General features: G+C 37.0%; 1 protein-coding gene across 4 annotated transcripts in view; it reads right to left on the reverse strand.

The window, feature by feature from the left end:
- LOC143024709 (uncharacterized) overlaps positions 1-15,492 on the reverse strand; it is a 21,553-nt gene continuing 6,061 nt past the window's right edge. For all 4 annotated transcript variants that reach the window (XM_076183762.1, XM_076183781.1, XM_076183771.1 and 1 more), the window contains exons 2-3: positions 8,275-8,426; positions 1-8,082 (exon numbers count right to left, since the gene is read on the reverse strand). In XM_076183762.1, the coding sequence (XP_076039877.1) occupies positions 6,704-8,082; positions 8,275-8,426 (1,531 nt within the window). In that variant the 3' untranslated portion in view covers positions 1-6,703. The remainder of the gene's footprint in view (positions 8,083-8,274; positions 8,427-15,492) is intronic.

Consider the following 15,492-nt stretch of genomic DNA (forward strand, 5'->3'; position numbering starts at 1 on the left):
TTTGTAAAATAATAATATTTTCAATTTCCAAATTTTTTTTACATGTCTTATATTGTTCCAGCTATATTTTCTTATTATAAATAAATACACAATAAACAATACACTTCACTTCCTTTACAGTTTCACTCATGCTTTGCAATGCTGCCATATGGCAGTTCTGCAACATATGAAACAGTTCCCATTTTCCAGAACACAATGACAAACAAACACAACAAAAATATTCAAAAAATTAACTATTAAAAATACATGGGAAAATCTGCCTCAAAGCTTGAATATTTAACTAAACTCTTCATTAAATCCCGAGTCTAGAAAAGTGCTCTGCATATGTGAAGCGACATTAATCAAAATGTGTTGGTTACCATCATTCTCTTCTCATGAGATTTTTAAGTTCAGATGAGAGACCACTTCACAAGAAAATGATAAGCAAAATATCTTGATGAGGACTACTTCTTTTGCAGTGCACCACACTATAGCAAAAGCAATTTCATTGTAAGCAATCAAGAACACGTTTAAACAACTCCAAGTGTATACAAATAAAAATGAACATGATTCACCTAAAAAATATCTTTTCATCCATGTTTAGCTTACTACAAAGCCATTTGTTTTCTGAGTACAGTGACCAATTTAAATATTATACATTTAAATCAGCAAAAGAAGAACCAACTGCAATATTATTTTATATTCAGCAAGATAAACTTCAATGTGTGAATACACAGTTCTTTTCTACTAACATAAACGCATTTTCTAGGAAACATTTCATTCCATAAAAATTAGAGTGATCATTCAAAGTATCTACAAGACTGAAATACTACACTGATCTAGCTTGTATCAAACCTTATTACATTTTTCCAAATGAACGAGTTAATTTACTGATATTATGCACAATAAATAATAAACATATCTGGTACTAAAACTAAGGTACCTGAAATTCAAAATTATAGTAGGCAATGACAATCTCGTTAAAATCCTTACAACCTTGACAATGACAATCCAAGTCTTTATAACGATGCTACCGTATATATCAACTACCATCGGGGGGTCAAAACTAAATAAACAACACCAATTCTGAAACCTTTCTATAACTATATCTAAAAACAAAATTGCTCTTTACAATATTGAAAAAGTGCCTTTGGTAATTAAAATAACTGTAAATCTATTGCACTGACAAGCAAATCTACACTGCCTGATCAACTATCACAGTATGTGGTGGAAAACAAGCACAGTAACTTGGGATACTAGTCTCTGTTCAACATTTCCATCTTCTCAGGAATTAATGCAGACCAAAACATTAAATAAGGGAAAGGAACACTGACAAGTTAAACACCATATGAGGACGGAGCCTTTATTTGTACGACGTTTCACTTATTACAGCTTTTTCAAGGTACTTGAAAAGGCTGTAATAAGCAAAACGTCATACAATAAAGGCTCCGTCCTCATATGGTGTTTAACTTGTCAGTCTTGTCGGCAACTGCTACTTTCAGGAAAAAAAGAAAGGAAGACTACAATCCACAGATATGATAAATGTGAAAGCCAGTACTATAACACTATAGAAATAATTTTCAATGGTGTTGGTACAACAAATCTGAAATGGTAATTCATTGTCTCCCATAATCTTTTTATCATTTTGAAAAAAAATTACTACCCGCTTTGCAATATAGTACTATTCTATATTTATATCAACATTCAAAATTTGATATCTAAATGGAATATCCTAGCTGAATCATTACCATAAATGAATAGATTTATCTTCCACGACTGTTACCATATACGTGCAAACCTTGCTAAAAAAAAATTTACTTTACAAATTTTTTGTTCAATTTTATAATTGTAAAACTCTTTAAGTTATGCAATCTCTTAATTTTCACTTTCCACTATTTACAAATGCTTCAACGATATCTTAGTTCTACTCTGTTGATTCCACACACATGCCTACTGACATCAGTTACATTCAAGATGGCTGATATTTGATTCCTTAAGCATAGTCACCAACTGTACCTTGCCATTTTGTATGACACATTATGGTCAACATCTCTCATATGTCCTTCCTCACTTTGAGTCAACAGCCTAACAATTCTTACTTTTCTGTAATGTGGTTTAATGGTGGTAATGATGCTAGTGAACCAATGATGGGTATTTGCAAATGGTGGTCTAGCAAGATGGCATCTAAAATACTCGTTTTCAAAACTTCTCAACACCTTTATCTTCATCTGGAGCTACAGGCCCTTGGGGCTGACACCTGGTCTATGAACTAACCCCAAGCTCTCTCCATGTCAACTTTAACTGTACTTCCTGACATGTGAACTGATAACTGGCAACTCCTTCCTTCCTCCCACTACTATACACTGGTGACAGAAATTATTCCAAATTAATACAACACAGCAGTCCAAGGTTTCTTCCCAGCGAAATCTATGGGAGGACCTGAAGATTGTTGACAGCCACTGAAAAGCTGAGAGTTTCCAATCAGAAAAGCTATAGGCAACAATTATCATAATGATGCTGGTGTGAAGCCTAAGAAACTATACACTGAAACAACACAGGGAACATTAAAGTACCAGTGCCATTGCATGGGCTCTAGTCAGTATAAAGGCTGCAGGAGTGCATATTCTTGACTGTGTAGGACATGTGTATACAATCCACATCCAATATGGATTTGAGTTCAGCCTTAATGTCCACTGCAGGACTAGCCTATCTTTTGGGAATGATACAGTCTTTGTACCTTTCCATTGTGGCTTCATCCAGCTTGGTGAGGTTGTATTGTAATGAAAAGTACATGTGGAGTTCAAGGCATGTTGGAATACCTGTAGCTGTGAGTATAGTCTGAAACCAGTGTATTCAATTGACTATCCCATCTATGTGCTAGCATTGAAATATGACACTGGTCTACTGCATCTCCATCTCTGATATTTGCCGTTATGGAGGTATTGAGAGGCTATGAAAGTGCAACTTGAACAACTGGCTTGTGGATTAAGAACCCAAATCCTTAATGCATTATTTACTACACTGTTTCCAGCACAACTTTTATGTCATGGAAGGATTGTGTGAAGGAACTAGGAACGGTAAAAAAAGTTTTAGGACCTCTCATGTTCTATTCAGTGTGTTTTGAACACTTTAAGGTTTGTACTGGCTCCTATAACCTCCAATGATTGAAAATGTTGCCTGAGAACACATTTCCACTGAACCCGTGTTTCAAAATATTTGCTGTACAATCATTCACATTTTTTTTTCAGTTATGCAATCCAACTTTTAACTTGGTTTGCCTGTAATATTATCATACTTCTATGATTAAGTGTTACAATAATCCATTCATGCCCATTGTTTCAAATTTCATACCAGTGCAGATTTTGTTCTAGATGCCAGAGTACTTTATTCAGCTATGATAAACCCCTGGGTTAATGTAAGGGACAAAATTAATCTCAACTAAATGACAATTTGCATTAATTTTAATGTTAAGAACTCACTCTCAGAGAGGGCTAGGACACTGCCTCTTTATAAAGGACATTTGAAGCAGGGAACTTAATGTAGTATGCCCTTACTATGAATTTGCTTGTTGCCATGCAGCATCAAACTGTCTCCACTCCCAAAATCTAGCTCAAAGTAGCAATGTTTTTCCCTGCTTGACCAATAACAAGTGTTGCCTTGAGTTTCAGACTGGAAACCTACAGTTCTACAATTGCTAGCAGAAGTCCCTGGGCACTCCTATAGGTCTCTCTGGTAGGAAATGTTGGAGTGTTGTGTTGTAATGGTGTGAGGCTGTTCCTATGTCACCTGCTTATAATAGTAGTATGAGAGCAGTTGCTTGTTGTCAGCTCTCCTCATATAAAAATGAAAAAATATTGTTGAAAATTATTACAAGAGATTCTGGGACCAGTTTAGAAAGCTACATACCATAACATGTTTTAAAAAGAGGAGCAACAGAGAGACAATTCTTTCTTAAGTCCATCTTGCAAAACTATCACTTGCAGGTACCTGTCATTGATCTCTTTCAAAGCATCACTATAACCCATCTACATGCCCTAAGGCAACCTTGATATGTAAGGATTTTGTTCTGACTAATGCCATATTATTTTATTCAGCAGGAACCACTGAGATTAAATGGGATATATATTTACCCAAATTCCATAAGTGAATGTTTAATCACCCTTTTTCCTTAACTTCTGTATCACTTCTTCACCACATGCAACACCTATAGATTTTTGCTTTATACAGTCATTTGCTGCATCAGGACAATGTCTTATGATAAGACAGTACAAGCAGTCCTGTAGGACAGAGGTCAGAATCTTCTCACTGTCCATCTTCAAAATCTACCCACATTGCCATCTCCATGTGATTGTGTAATGCATTTCACCGCTGATGAACAGCATGTCTATGCTTGAGGACTGCATCACACCAGAGATAGAGTCATGCAGGTATTTACCTAGTTGTATTATACAGGAAAGGAGCTATGCTCGTGGTAACCCGTCTTTGCATCTCTCAGCATCAAGTTTTTTCTTAAAATCTTATATAGTGTTTGCACACACTGTTTCGTTGTCTAATTTATAAATTCCATGTATCTATCACTCAGTGTGGGAAGCTGTTTATTTAGAGGGGCAGTCTCAATGGGATGTTGCTCAGGTTCCAGACTAGGCCCATGATTTCTATTAATTTCAAATGTCTGCCCCCTTTCCCCAACACACACATTTTTCCACATTAAGGTCAATTAACAACCAGCAACTACAACCTTTCTCCTCTTCCTTCTATTAGATAGTAACATAAAAACTGAACCACACTAATAATTGTTGCCTCAAGTCTCACTAATCCATAGTGGCACACAATAGTTGTCAGGGAAGAAATCTTGGACGGTTTCCTGTGTTGCTTTAGTGTGATACAATTTTCAGGTCACCAGCTCATACTGTAGAAGTCAGTAATGGGGTGCAGTCACTAGTTGTCAGTTCTTCTATGTGAGACAGTGAAGGAAATACAATTTTGGCTGATAGAAATATCATGGGCCCCAGTCCATAGACCAAATGGCTGCCCATTGGGGATGCATTTCCAGATAGAGGTAAAGGTGTTGACAAGTTTTGAAGATGTATAGCAGGGAGATTATCCTCTCTGAACATCTATCTTGCAGAACAATCACTTGCGAGTACGTAACATTGGTCCCATAACCACACTAATACAACAAACAAGAATCCAGTTTTTCTTCCCAAATATATATTCTGAGGGATCAAGAAGTTCAAGGACTTTTGCTATATACTGTGGGGGCTGCAGGTTTACTGTCAGTGAAACAGCAGGGAATAGTTATTACTATTATTATTAATATATCACTTATTAATACCTCACATAATCTACAAACTTTCATAATTCGATTTACTTAGTTGAAAAACAATTACTTTTCAGACAAATCTGTCTTACCTTTTCAATGTAAATAATTCAAGTTAATGGGACCAATGATAGGTACCTACATGTGTTGGTTCTGGAAGATGTCATTGAAAATCATCTTCTGTCATCCACCACTAAAAGCCATCGGTATTCTCATCTCTATTAAGAGTTGCAGCCCTGAATTGCTGACACTTAGTCTTCAGACTGGGTCCAAGATCTATTTCTATGAACTTTGATTTTTTTTTTTCCCATTTTTTCACATAACGAGAGCTGACAAACATTGACTGCTTCTCTCCTACTGTATGCCAGTGACAGAGACAGTCCTAGATTAATACAACACAAACATGTCAGAAGATTCTTTGGGAGGCCTGAAGGCTGGTGCCAGCTGCTACAGGGCTGCATGTTTCCAGTCCGTGAAACTTGAAGCAACAACTATTATCATTACTTAATACACAGTATTTGTAAAACATTTACATCAATAGTTTCTCATTGATCATGTGCAACTGTAGAACAATGGGTTTAATCTCACATTGTGAGTACAAAGATTTTAGTTCAATCCTTAACAGCTAATCACTCCTCCTTGCCCCAAAGCTGTCCATGCATATACAGAATATACGAGTTTCAGCCACAATTAAGTGCTTCCTGACATTTTTTGTGCAATTATAAAAAATCAGCAGTATTTAGAGCTAAATTCTAATTCTGATATAGCTTTTAACTTGTTTAGTGTGCATATACCACTTAATGTTAGTTAGGCACCAGAAAATATGTTTTCATAAATGAGCACCAGTCATCTTAATATCTGAATTAACCTTAAAAATATTTGAGGACTAATTACCACTTTATGCTGAAAATCTCACTGGGAAAACATCTCGTGCATTACTATCAATAACCTGGCTATTTTTATGTATTTTCAAAATACAACAAAGTAATTTTGAAGAAGTTTAAAGCAAATGCCCCTAAAATAAGATTAAAACCCTGACAACATTATGCAGGAGAAAATCAGATTAATATATTTTTCATCCCTCACCCGACTTCAAAACATCAGAATAGTCATACACAATAAAATTAACATAAAACTGCTGTGACAACTAAATTTATCAATATCATGACTAACACTAGATCAAACAAAAATAAATTAAAAAGAATTTGTCTTCAAGTCTTGCTCACTACTTCCAGTGTAAGATACCTTACTATAAGGGAGATATGTTAACTCTGAAATATGAATGATTATGAGTTCCTGTAGCATGAAATGACTTAGCCTACTTTATCTATCAAAACTAATAAAATAAATATTGTCTTTGATAACTCATTTTTATGAATTCCCACAATATGAACAACACTTTATTTAACTAAGGTATTTATCAATCACACCATTTTCATTGGCTTCTACAAGAAGTCCAATAAGTCGTTTATTCATGATCTGATTTGTGCCGCTAATAAGCTCATCCGCAACTGGTCCAAACATTTTCCTAAACACTACTGTTATGATGAATCTGAAGGATGGATGCAAGGCCAAAGGTGTTATAACTTTGGCCACACCACTTTTAAAGAAATCTGAAGAAGCCTTGAAAGGAAGACAACCAGCTTTGTTGCAAACGGGATCATTAGTTTGTAACATTCTCTCTCCTGTCTTACTCAGTGTTCCCTGAATGAGACAAATACCCATAATAAGCCCAACTAGTGCTGACTTATCATACTCTTCCCTAAACTCCTCATAACTGTAATCTGGAACAGGAGAGTCTAATCTCTTAGTAACATTGGTGAAAGTTTCGTGATAGTGCCTCAGAACATCATCTAAGTGTGCTTTTCTTAATTCAGGTGTGGTTGAGGTAGATATGACGTAATGCAAATCAAATACTGGGTTAGTCCACTGACATATCTGGAAGTCTATCAGTTTAACACCATCAATTTTCCTTATTCCATCTTGAGTGACTTCAGAATATTTGTACATAAGATTACTGTTCCAAAAATCCCCATGACTAAGGCACTTCATCTTATATTTCGAGTGATCATCCCATAGTGCCTGAAATTGCCGAGGTATGTTCCCCTTACCAACTTCCAGTTTTTTTAGAAGGTCTTTGTGTTCTTCTTTAGTCCTTAAGAACTTCAGCACAGTATCCAATGATACATTGACAAAAACCTTAAAGAGAGAACTAATAGATGGGTTGAACTTGAGGGAAGGGTATGCATCTAAAAGACTCTTCTCCTTATTGTAAACATAAGAGAGAGCATGGTATCTGCCAATCTGTTCCATGGCATGCATTAGCTGATGATAATCAAGTCCATTTTCCTTTGGATTGGTTTCATAACCAGCATTTTTTAGGTTTTCCATTACTAGCACGTATTCCTTGTTGGTACACTTTCCGTAGATAAATTCGGGGATCTCAATGGGAAATTCATTATTAGCATGCTGCTCCTGGTACTTATTAAGATTCTGCAATACTTCTGAATACATAACAAGTTCCCTAATGTGGTACTCCATCAGCTTCACCATTTCTCTATTAAATGGATCAGTGGAAAGGAACTTGACAATTAGATGATACGTCTTATCTGTCTTCGTGCTGACATCGACATCACCACCACCACCACCTCCATCACCACCACCTCCATCACTACCGCCTCCTTCACCACCCTCTCCATCATCCCCTTCTGAAGAATTTTCAAAGAAAGCATCCACTGTAAGCTTCAACAGAGATGCATTGAAACTCTCTCCTGGCTTTGTTGCTGGAAAGATTTACAATAGAATATACATTAGAAAAAGTAAGTTAATGATTAAATTACTAAAAAAAAAAAAAAAAAAGTCACTTTTCTAGCATGCAAGCTATCTGGTGAAATTTGTATTTAGTTACAGAAAGCCTTATTTTGCATCCGAATCCTTAAATTCCAGAATACATCAAACAAATACATCAATCTTACCATTGCAGACTTCAAAACTCTTCACATGAACTTTGGTGTTTGGCTTGGTCCTTCTCTCATAATCAGTCAGAATATATTCCACCCAAGGCTTTCTGATTTCGTCACTGGCTGATGGGACTTTCATGGTGTATGTGTGCAGTGGACACTGTAACCTGGAAATGTAAAGAGTTCTTTCTTGTAGTATTAGCTTTATTTTCTTTGGTGAGACACGTGTATTTTCTAAAGAGTAAAAGGAGCATGCACAGTTAAGCGATGTGGAAAAGGTAAATAGTATAATTTTTACTTGAGTTAATATTCTATATCTATTCTTTAATTTCACTTCTCTGCTGCTATAATCCCTACAACTAGGAAATGTAACAGATGATTCAAATTAACTGCATCCAAGTAACACATCTAGCTATGTCTATGTAAGAGTATTAAAACTAGTTCACCATTATACATGTTATTCATTTTGTAACGTAATATTAGATATTATGTCATATGTGTAATTATGTTATAGAATTGTGTTCCTTTGTATTAAATAACTATGTTCATATTTCTTGTCTATGTATGTATTGTAACAATGTAAGTAGTATCGCCCGTCCACTATATGTAATCTTGCCTACGTGCGGAGAAATGTGCGCACTCTTGTAGAACAAACAGACAAGCGAAGTAATCCTGAATAGTTCGGAGCGCACAGATTTGACAGTTACTAAATAAGTAGATTGTTCAAGCGAGTCGAGGGTCTTAAAACTACCCATGTTGACGTGTGTTAACTTACCCTCCCCCCCTTTTGCGCTCACCCGCACCCTTCACCGGAAGTATCCCGCTTCCGGTCCAATGGTATATAAGCGGTGGAAATCACTCACACCTTGTCATTTCTCGCATATTGTTCTCTTGATAAAAATAGAAGTTTGGACTCATGAGACGATTGGTGTGAAGTGATCACCCTTTTTGCCTACATTACGTGTCTTATATACATTGCATTGCATTATACTTATATTTGTACTTATTACTTATTTTGATACATGTTCCTGATCTCTTTGTACTTAGATAGTACCATATTGTATACGTATCTTGTGTTTCTTATTTGAACGATACTTTCCATATTCTTATAATCATGTAACGGTCCCATTGACCCAACTGCCCATTCTCTTTTGTGTTGATTGCCTGTAAATATTTTCCATGTTATTAATAATTTCGTTTACTAGTTTTATCGCTAGTTTAATATTCCTTTCCTGGAATCTTCTTTGTTACCTTTACTTCTAGTCTTACGAATTATCTAGGCCCTGACCAGATAATTCAGTCCTACAGTGGCTTCTAGAAGTGAGCTGGTTCTTAAGCACTTATCCGTTATACGTAACATCTCTTCACATAACCAGCCCGTCCCGTAACAAAGTGGCGACCCTTGCCAAGGATATTTTATCAGGTATTTAACACATCCTTTTAGAGATGGATGATATAATTCAAGAATTCGTTCAAAATCCCAAGGTAAGTTTCTAAAAGAAACAAACTAAAGACACTTTGATAGAAATAGGTAAGCACTTTGGAATAGACATTGATACAAGTTTGCGAAAGAAAAAATTACTTCAGGAACTCGTTGAAAATCTGATCGAAGATGAGATCTTATCTCCAGAAGAGGTTAAAGCTATACAAATTCCTTCAAACAGGTTAGAAATAGAGGCACGACTAACTGAACTTAAGATTAAGGAGATTGAATTAAAGGTCAGGAGAGTAGAAATTGAGGAGGAAGCTAAATTGAAACAAATGCAAATTGAGGCAGAATTTAAAGCTAGAGAGGAGGAAGCTAAACTGAAACAAATGCAAATTGAGGCAGAATTTAAAGCTAGAGAAGAGGAAGCTAAAGTGAAACAAGTAGCAAGAGAGGACGAAACTAAAGTCAAATTGGCAGAGCTAGAATTAAAGAAGACAGAAGTAGAAGCTAGGATTGTTGATAGACAACCCGTAGTTCAGGAAGGTCATATAGATATTTCCAAGTATGTAAAACTTTTACCCCAGTTTTCAGAAGGAGAGCCAGAAATTTTCTTTCTTCAGTGGGATAAATTGGCGCAACAGTTACAAATCCCTAAAGAAAATTGGCCATTAATCATTCAAACACAATTTAAGGGTAAGGCTCAGCAAATTTATACTTCTCTTTCAGAAGCAGAAAGCGAGTATGATAATATGAAAGCTTGTATTTTAAAAGCTTATGAACTAATACCAGAGGCCTATAGACAGAAATTCCGTAATTATAGGAAAACACCTCGGTTAACATATGTAGAATATGCGGCTCAACAAGAGAGGTTATTCAATAGGTGGTGTTTGGCTAGTGAAACGGACACCTTAAATAGACTTAAACAGTTGATTTTATTGGAGCAGTTTAAGAATACCTTAGAGACAGATCTTAGGATTTTTATAGATGATCATGTTCCCGAAACTTTAACTAAAGCTGCTGTATTGGCTGATGAGTTCACACTAAATCATAAACCTAAGTCAAGACAAATGGAATCCCAAAAGTCAAAGTCATATATTCCAGATTCAACAAAATACTCTGATCCTTGGTCCCCAAAGAAACCCTTTGAAAATCAGTCTAGCCCATCACATTCCAGTTACAGGTCTGATTTCAACCAATATCCTCCAAACCAACCTTGGCAAAGAATAGAAAGGTTTAAGACTAATCCCCCTGTAACTTGTTCATATTGTAAAAAGGCTGGCCATCACATTTCAAATTGCAGAAAGAGACTGACTCCCTCATTCTCCAATAAGACACCAACTCTTGTAAGTAATATAAAATCAGATGATTCAAAATCCTCTATTCAGGATAAACTACCAAAGAAGCCGGTATTGTCAAGTAATGTAGAACCCCCCTCATCAGATCATGATCCTTGTTTCAAACCATTTATCTTCAGGAACTATATCTCATAGTAGTAGTTCACAACAATATCCTATTTCCATACTCCGAGACACAGGAGCAAAGCAAAGTCTGATTTTAAATTCTGTCTTGCAGAATCTGGGTGAGTCATATACAGGTTATGATATATTGATAGAAGGAGTTGGAGGAATTGTAAAATGTCCATTACATAATGTTTTCTTGCGGTCTGATTTAACAACCGGAATGGTTAAAGTAGCAGTAGTAGACTCTCTTCCCATAGTAGGAATATCCTTATTGTTGGCCAATGACATCGCTGGAAGCAAAGTCATTTCTCCTTTAATAACAAATAACCCTAAGACCTCAGTAGAACCTTCAGATAACTTACAGTTGTTTCCCGCTTGTGCTGTAACCAGATCTCAGTACAAGAAATCTGAAGAGGAGACCTATAATTTAGAATCCCTATTCTCCCAAACTGACCCATCTTCTTCTTCACCAGTTTCTCTATCTAGAGCAGAATTAATCAAAGAACAGAAGTCAGATCCTTCTCTTAAAAATTTGTACGAGTTTGTTTCATCTCCAGAAGAAGTTGAAAATATGTCACGAGGTTTCTATATAGAAAACAGAAAACGGAGTCCTAATGCGAAAATGGAGAGCATCCACCGCAACCACTGACCAGCCATGGCAAGTAAGGAATCAAATAGTCCTCCCTCTTGGTTTCAGGAATAATGTTCTAAAATTGGCTCATGATACTCCCTTAGCAGGTCACGTAGGGGTAAGAAAGACCTTGTTCAACATAACCCAACATTTCCATTGGCCCACGGTTGTCAAAGATGTTGCCCAATATTGTAAAACATGTCATACATGTCAACTTGTAGGTAAGCCCAACCAGAAAATTGTAGAAGCTCCACTCCATCCCATTCCTGTAATGGAAGAGCCATTTAAAAAAATTCTAATTGACTGTGTAGGACCTTTACCTCCTTCAAGTAAAGGAAATCAGTACATTCTCACAATCATGTGTATGAGCACTCGTTTTCCAGAAGCAATTCCTTTGAAAAATATTAAAGCTCAAAACATAATCAGAGAAATGTTGAAATATTTCACTATGGTAGGATTTCCCAAGAACATTCAAAGTGATCAAGGAAGTAATTTTCTTTCCAACAAGTTTAGAGAAACTCTTGTAACACTAGGTATAAATCATGTAACTTCCTCCGCCTATCATCCTCAATCACAAGGTGCTCTAGAGCGCTTTCACTAAACGCTCAAGACAATGTTGAGAATCTTCTGTGCTGAGAACACTCGAAATTGGGAAGACGGACTCCCCTTTTTGTTGTTCGCCACCCAAACAACAATTCAAGAAAGCCTTGGATTCAGCCCGTTAGAATTAGTCTTCGGTCATGAAGTCCGTGGCCCCCTAAAGATACTTCATGAACAATGGATGAAAGAAGAACCACCAGTTCCTTCTTTGAAATACGTGTCCCAGGTCACCGAGAAGTTGTTAGAAGCTTGGAAGTTGGCAAGAGAGAACTTGACGAATGCTCAACGAGTAATGAAAGGTCGGTATGATAAAAATTCTAAACTTAGAACTTTCTCTCCAGGAGATCAAGTGTTACTTTATCTTCCCATACCAGGAGATCCATTGCAGGCTAAATACAAAGGACCCTATGAAGTCTTGTCCAGAGCCAGTGATCTCAACTGCATAATCAAAACTCCAGACAGAAGAAATAGTTCCCGTCTCTGTCACATAAATACCTTAAAACCTTATCATTCCAGAGATCCAATTCCAATTTGCAGCTCTACCACAATAGAATCGGAAGAGCCTCCTGATAACCTGCCTAATCCTCCTGAGATTCCCTTGGAAAACTCTCAGATACTACAAAATCTTCAGATAAAAGTAGGACACTTATCTGAGAAACAAGGTAAAGACATTCTTTCTCTCTTGAGAAGTTTTCCAAAATTATTTCTAGATTCCCCAAGATTCACTTCTTTGATAGAACATGAAATGATTCTAGACTCGCCAAGAGCTATCAAACAAGCCCCTTATAGAGTCAATCCAAAAAAGAAGGAGTTCATAAAAGCAGAAATAAACACTCTGCTTCAACAGGGAATAATTAATTGAACCCTCCAGTAGTCCTTGGGCATCTCCTTGCATTCTTGTCCCTAAATCTGACAATTCTTATCGCCTGTGCATTGACTACAGGAAAATCAATGCCCATACTAAGGCCGATGCTTTTCCTATCCCTAAGATAGATGATATCATAGACAGTCTAGGAACTGCCAAGTATGTATCCAAGTTGGATATGTTAAGGGGATACTATCAAATCCCGGTACACCCTCGCTCAAGAGAAGTTACCGCTTTCATTACGGAAGAGGGATTGTTTCAATTCCGAGCAATGCCATTTGGGCTTAAAAATGCCCCTGCCACTTACCAAAGAATGATAAGTAATCTTGTTGCAGGATTGCCAGGAGTAAAAACTTATCTAGATGATGTGATAATATTTAGTCAGTCTTGGACAGAACACATTGAACACTTAAATAATTTCTTTTATAGAGCAGACCAAGCAAACCTTACCATCAATTTGTCCAAATGTGATTTTGGACATACACAGGTCCCCTATTTGGGATTTAAAGTTGGAAATTCCCAAGTGTTTCCAATAGACGCCAAGATAAAAGCCATCAATGATGTACCAACACCCACTAATCGTAGAGAGGTACGTCGTTTCCTTGGAATGAGTGGCTATTATCGCCGTTTTTGTCCTAATTTTTCAGATGTAGCAGAACCATTGACTGACCTGTTGAGAAAAGACCACGACTTCGTGTGGACGCCTACCTGTGAGATGGCCTTCAAAAACCTGAAGTCCCTTCTCACTAACGCACCAGTTCTAAGGGCACCCGATTTCCAACGACCCTTTCTTCTGCAAGTCGACGCCAGCGACTCCAGTATCGGTGCCGCCCTCTTGCAAGAACATAATGAAGTTCTTCACGCTATCGCCTACTACAGCAAGAAGCTGTCCCCTGCGCAGAAGAACTACTCCGTACTTTCTAGAACGTAGCTTTTCAACAGAAAGTGAAAAGCTTTCCCAAACGGTGGAGGTGTAACGTAATATTAGATATTACGTCATATGTGTAATTATGTTATAGAATTGTGTTCCTTTGTATTAAATAACTATGTTCATATTTCTTGTCTATGCATGTATTGTAACAATGTAAGTAGTATCGCCCGTCCACTATATGTAATCTTGCCTACGTGCGGAGAAATGTGCGCACTCTTGTAGAACAAACAGACAAGCGAAGTAATCCTGAATAGTTCGGAGCGCACAGATTTGACAGTTACTAAATAAGTAGATTGTTCAAGCGAGTCGAGGGTCTTAAAACTACCCATGTTGACGTGTGTTAACTTACCCTCCCCCCCCTTTGCGCTCACCCGCACCCTTCACCGGAAGTATCCCGCTTCCGGTCCAATGGTATATAAGCGGTGGAAATCACTCACACCTTGTCATTTCTCGCATATTGTTCTCTTGATAAAAATAGAAGTTTGGACTCATGAGACGATTGGTGTGAAGTGATCACCCTTTTTGCCTACATTACGTGTCTTATATACATTGCATTGCATTATACTTATATTTGTACTTATTACTTATTTTGATACATGTTCCTGATCTCTTTGTACTTAGATAGTACCATATTGTATACGTATCTTGTGTTTCTTATTTGAACGATACTTTCCATATTCTTATAATCATGTAACGGTCCCATTGACCCAACTGCCCATTCTCTTTTGTGTTGATTGCCTGTAAATATTTTCCATGTTATTAATAATTTCGTTTACTAGTTTTATCGCTAGTTTAATATTCCTTTCCTGGAATCTTCTTTGTTACCTTTACTTCTAGTCTTACGAATTATCTAGGCCCTGACCAGATAATTCAGTCCTACAGTGGCTTCTAGAAGTGAGCTGGTTCTTAAGCACTTATCCGTTATACGTAACGTCTCTTCACATAACCAGCCCGTCCCGTAACAATTTCATCAAGCAGCTGTGGGATAAAGTGCCTAGCAGTGCCTGAACATACTTTACAGGAAACTTTGTCCCTAGTTTGCCCATGTTTTCGCTGGACTTGACCAACTACAATATCTTTAGGGCAAACCAAGAATGTTTTCTTATGACCAATGAGGTCAACTTCAAATGTATTGATGAAGATACTGATGAACTCTTACAGTTGCAGTATGGAACTGACAAATAAGGAGTTAACATGGAGAAATAGCAGACAGCAGAGTTGGTGACAGCAGCAACACCCTCTATATCAGTGTTTCCCAAACTTTTCCAATATGTAACCCTTTTCAGTATTACCAAACCCATCATAAGATGTACAAGG

This window comes from Oratosquilla oratoria, chromosome 1 (assembly GCF_046742065.1).
Source record: "Oratosquilla oratoria isolate Oo_2021 chromosome 1, ASM4674206v1, whole genome shotgun sequence".
Lineage (NCBI taxonomy): Eukaryota > Metazoa > Arthropoda > Malacostraca > Stomatopoda > Squillidae > Oratosquilla > Oratosquilla oratoria.